A 6,000-nucleotide genomic window follows, 5' to 3' on the forward strand; every position below is an offset into this window, starting at 1 on the left:
TTGCAATAGTAGAGAGAAAGCAGTTATTAGAGAAATAGAGAAAACTATTTATAAGTTAAACGCAGCTGATGCAGCAATATCTTTCAATAATAATAATAATAATAATAATAATAATAATAATAATAATAATAATAATAATAATAATAATAATAATAATAGAGAAAATAAAGTGTCACAAATTCTAAATTTCCACCAAAGTGTAAAGTCTTCGCAAAACCAGTAATTTTATGGTGACAAAAAAAAAAGGAAAAAAAATCCGTTAAAGAACTAAAATTAATATTAACTTACCTAATGTCAATGCGGCCCAATGTATTTTTAAATTTCCAGGTAAAAAACAAATGAATAAATAAAAATATAAATAAATAAATAAAAGACAATCAGAAACCATTCCCTTTTCGTTCACGAAGACCACCGTTACCTCACAATGACGTCATTTGTATCCTGAATCTCCTACGCCATACCGGATTGCCTCGTCAGGTTCTGGCAAAAAAAAAAAAAAAAAATCTCCCATAATTTTATAGTTTTTTTTTCGAGTGTTATTCAACATAAGGTAAAGTATCCCGAAATTTTTTAAAATCGTTTTTATTGGCAGCCGGAAAAAAAACGTTACCATTTCTTTGGCCTAATTTTTTTTTTACTTTTTCGAGTGATATTTAAACATAAGGTAAAGTATGGCGAGACGTTTTTATTTTTTTTATTTGTGGCAAAAAAGAAAATCAATAAATAAAAAGTTTTATCGCTTCTCTCGCGTAATTAAAAAAATTTTGTTTTCAAGTGATATTTAGCAAAGTGAAATAAATATCCAGAGGACGATTTTTTTTATTTCTTTTTTTTTTCACTTAATAATCGAGACACGTAGCGATTTCAGGTGTGTGTGTGAAATGCATTATGAATGAAATAGAGTTTTAGTCATTCACATCACTCAAGGGCAACAAAGACTCTGAAGCCATGATGGTGACGTCATGGACGATAATGTGGATTATCAAGGACTTTACGTGAAGGATGGCGCTCCTTTATATATATATATATATATATATATATATATATATATATATATATATATATATAATACGCATAATATATATATATATATATATAGTATATATATATATATATATATATATATATATATAAACTGTATGTATGTATAAATATGTATGTATGTTTATGAGCGTGATCTTGCATATATGTTAAAATAAGGTATACTGACATGATAACAGTAACGTCTAGTCATCCGCTCCTGTACGTGCTAACGTTATTTTAGTTACTTATTACTCCGAAATGTCTCGCAGTGAGAGTTATGACCGTATTTTATGTATAACATGGTCTTCTTCTTCTTCTTCTTCTTCTTCTTCTTCTTCTTCTTCTTCTTCTTCTTCTTCCCAGCTTTATCCCTATTCGGGGTCGCCGTTTTTAATGAGTCTCTTCCATCTACCTGTGTCTTGTGTCGTTTCCTCCCGTACTCCCTTCTGCCTCATATCATCTCTAATGCAATCTCTCCTCCACCTGGCCTTAGGTTTTCCTCTCATTCGTAATCTCCTCATTTCCCTTTTGCTAGATACAGATTCGTTAGTCCGAGCGAATATGTAAGACGGCCTCTGCAATACGGGATAACCACCAACTGGTTAGTTGTACTACACCTTTAATAAGCATCGGATAATAATATCTCCGTGTCCTTCTCTCTCTCTCTCCTCTCTCTCTCTCTCTCTCTCTCTCTCTCTCTGTGCGTGCGCGTAAAAAATGTCCCCCCTCTTTATTTTCGTACAATGGTTTGAGCTTCTCCCCTAAGTTCATCTCTCTCTCTCTCTCTCTCTCTCTCTCTCTCTCCTGTTATCGTCCAGTTGATTATCAAAATGTTTCTCTCCAACTGAATACACAGATTACATTCCCCGTTTTTCCTTAATGTTTTTATCATTCAGTAAATTACATTCCTCATTTAGTAGACGGATCTCTCTCTCTCTCTCTCTCTCTCTCTCTCTCTCTCTCTCTCTCTCTGTGAACGTCTGTCTGTCCGTCTCTTTATCTATTTTCGTCCAGTGGATTATATTGTTTCTCTCCATCTAATTGCATAAATCACATTCCTTCAGTCCTTCGTTACCTACTGGAATCTCTCTCTCTCTCTCTCTCTCTCTCTCTCTCTCTCTCTCTCTCTCTCTCTACGGAAAATGACTTTCTAGGCTAACATAGTTATCTTTTATTTCTCTCTCTCAACGAAGTTTTTTTTTCAAGACATTGTTATCTGTATTTCTTCAATTCTAGAAGGATATGGTCCCCCTTCCAGTTCTCTCTCTCTCTCTCTCTCTCTCGATCTACGAGCGGCGGAGGCTGAGGGGCGCTTCCGACAACTGGCGAAAATACGTCTACATTACCTTTAAGGACCGTCGACCTTTGACCTTCCGAGTGACCTGGCGGGCGATCTGATAGAGATCATTATAATTAGGAGCGAACCAAGATTTATTTCCAATTATTTTCGCTCCGCCATTTAGGTCAGCCGGCCATCCTCCTCCCTTTTGATAGTTTGACCTACATACATGTGGCTGACGAAAAGTTTCGCTCCTGTATGCTGGCGATTTTTGGCCTGCGGTGGCAAACAGATACCGAGGAGAAGTCATTTGAGAGAGAGAGAGAGAGGAGAAAGTGAGAGAGAGAGAGAGAGAGAGAGAGAGAGAGAGAGAGAGAGGTGGAGGCTAAGTGGAGACATCCGGAATTCTCCAAACTGATAGCAAACTGATACAAAGGATTCCGTTTATAAACGCGTCATCACGCATCGGATTCCTTTTGTATCCGAAACCAATATATTTAAGAGTCAGTAAACTATTTGATTTCATTCTTACAGACAAATGAAAACCTCAGTTCCGACTCGGTACCCGCGGGAAGGTCACGATAGGCACATACGCACACGTTCGAATGAAAATATGCACAAACAAACACTCCCTGAGGTTCTCTTACTTATGCCATCACAAGGTCGAGCAGACTTCAGAGGAGAAGCGCTCAGCTACTGAGCCTGTCTGCAGGTGTTGATGTGTAGTACGTAAAAGACACACACAAATACAATATATAAAATATGTGTATATATTTATTTCTGCATGATATATATATATATATATATCCTATATATATATATATATATATTTATATATATATATATTACATATATGAGTCATATCACACTATCGTGATTCATATACTTACATCGAGCTACAAATATCCTTAATATCTAATTCGCTCTACCTCGGAATTAATATATTTTTATATATGTTAACCGAATTTGTTGGGGGTTTGCGCCCGTGAGCCGACAAATTTCTTATCGACTTAAAAATTCCCTTTTCGGTTAACATATATGAAAATATATTCAATTCCGAGGTAGAGCGAATAGATATTAAAGGCACTTTGTAGCTCCGAATGTATATATTATATATATATTATATATATTATACATATATATATATATATATTACGTGTGTATATATATATATAATATAGATATATATAATATATAATATATAATATATATATTACGCCGATTTGGAGTGCTAAATGCGCATAGAACCCAGGCTGTTTTCTCCCCTGCCCTCCCAATCCCCACCCTACCTACATAGGCCCCCCCCCACCCGGGCGGACAAACCAGTTTGGAGGGGGTGGATGGGGCTGTCCATGTTTTCCCCTACGTCGCCCCATGGGTGGAGGACAATCGAGATCAGATCCTCTCCGATGTTATCATTATTATTATTATTATTATTATTATTATTATTATTATTATATTATTATTATTATTATTATCATCCTTTTCAAATTTACCCCACATCCATACATATACTTAAATATTTCATTTTTTATTTATCTTAATTAAATTTACCCTCCTAGCCGAACTAATGATAACATTTACTTTGCTCTCTACGTTATCTGCCTACAAACACTCCCAGTCCCTCTCACTATCTTTCGCCAGATTGTCTTCATTATCAGCCAACTCAAACTGTATCATATACAAACATCATCTGCTCCAAATTCAATTCACAACAAATTTCATTTTCTATCTATCGTTCTTACCCGAACCTTTCTTGTCATTCCGTCCTTTCATGCTTGTTAATACTTACTAATTTTTAAATTTAAATTTAAATCAACATCGACATTTCACTTCCATACAGGAGAGTTGGCTCAACACTCCACAAATTCCTATTTCGAGCAGACAAATTCCCTAGCATTAGTCACTTCATACACCCACACAAGAACATTCCTCTCCAAATCACAGACAAACTTCAAAGGTTTCCTATAAATCATTGTTAAGCATTTTAATTCCAATTATCTTTTAATTATAAGTTCTACTGACAATGTGGATAAAAGAAGACTGAACTTTGCTTTGAAATTCACTCTTTTTGTAAGATTTTTTCAACAAAGGACTTAAAAAATTATTATTATTGTTGGTATAAGCTATTGTTACTGAATTACGTCAAACTTACTACCATTGTTACTGCATTTCTATTCATACTTGTAATATTAGTCAAATTTAGTTTTTTTATTATTATTGTCTCATTATTATTTAAATGCCAAGGAGATTTGATGACTTTCTGAATATCTCCCAGTATTTCTTGCATACTAATAAAAAATCTACGATCTTCGCATTGCAGTTAAGAACCACGGTAAAATGCACTTCAAGCGCGCCACCCGAGACGGGCAGGAAGGGACCCTGTTCTTGCATGAGGCCTATTGCAACTGCCCGCTACTTATGGCGTCCAATCTGCATCCTGGAGACTGATCTCAACAGGGCCGAGTTCCTCCGCAAATTTGGGCAACTGGTTCCAATGAAGATTCGTTCGTTTAAAACTCTTTTTTTTAGTATTTCGGGAATATGTTTGGGATTTTATGTAGGGAAGTAAGAAGATGAGGTTCGTTTCTTTCTCTCTCTCTCTCTCTCTCTTTATATATATATATATATATATATATATATATATATATATATATATATATATATATATTTATATAATATATACATAAGTCATATCATACTACGTGATTCACATGCATACATCGAGCTACAAATGTCCTTTAATATCTAATTCGCTCTACGTCGGAATTAATATATTTTGCATATATGTTTAAGCGAAGGGAATTTTTTTGTCCTTAAGTCGAATAAGAGATTTGTCGGCTCACGGGCGTGAACCATCGAAACCAACAAATCCAGGACGCACTGTGAAGCTTTAGACCACACACGCACACACACACACTCTCTCTCTCTCTCTCTCTCTCTCTTCTCTCTCTCTCTCTCTCCTCTCTCTCTCTCTCTCATATATATATATATATATATATATATATATATATATATATATATATTATATATATATATATATATATATATAAACAGACACACGTACACACACGCCACACGACTCACAGCCGCGTCAGCCTGATACTGACTAATCATGTCCAGCCAGACCGCGTTAATTCTATTCTTGAATTCTTATATGAAGAGAATCCACTTGGGCCCTGATGACGTCACTTGTTTACCTTCTTCGTGTGCCAGAAGCCTCCATTTGTTCCAAATGTCAATTACCGCGATTTTTGCCTTTCAAAGTTCGTCTGTTATTTTTCTCTCGCTTTTATTCGGACCACCGGCGATAATTGAAGTGTCAGCGTCACCACTAATAAGTTTAAATAAAAGTAAAAAAAAAGATTAAGCTTATCAGTTCTTTTCAATCTCTTTAAATCGGACTCCTGGAGGTAATTGAAGCGTATCAAATTCATAATTCAATCTAAAACAAATTTGTGAAAATTAGCATAAAGATAGTTTTTTAAAACGCGTCCGTTCTTTTCCTCTCTCCTGAAATACGAACGTGTGGCAACATTATTAATTAAAATGGAAGTTAAAATTTATAAAAATGATTTAAAGATGTCTGGCCGCGATACCCTTTTGATCTAGGAAATTGAGTCGGCCACCTGATAATTAATTTATCGGGGCATAAGTGGTCATTACCTATTTTTTTTTGTGGGGGGGGGATAGGGGGG

The 6,000-nt window shown here is 35.1% G+C and overlaps 1 protein-coding gene across 1 annotated transcript in view; it reads left to right on the plus strand.

Moving 5' to 3' along the window:
• Nucleotides 1-4,802, plus strand: part of LOC135206474 (uncharacterized) — a 37,489-nt gene extending 32,687 nt beyond the window's left edge. The window contains exon 3 of the mRNA XM_064237850.1: nt 4,626-4,802. Coding sequence (XP_064093920.1) covers nt 4,626-4,753 — 128 coding nt within the window. The 3' untranslated portion in view covers nt 4,754-4,802. The remainder of the gene's footprint in view (nt 1-4,625) is intronic.
• Nucleotides 4,803-6,000: the final 1,198 nt, after the last annotated feature.

The sequence above is a fragment of the Macrobrachium nipponense genome, chromosome 31, assembly GCF_015104395.2.
Source record: "Macrobrachium nipponense isolate FS-2020 chromosome 31, ASM1510439v2, whole genome shotgun sequence".
Classification (NCBI taxonomy): Eukaryota; Metazoa; Arthropoda; class Malacostraca; order Decapoda; family Palaemonidae; genus Macrobrachium; species Macrobrachium nipponense.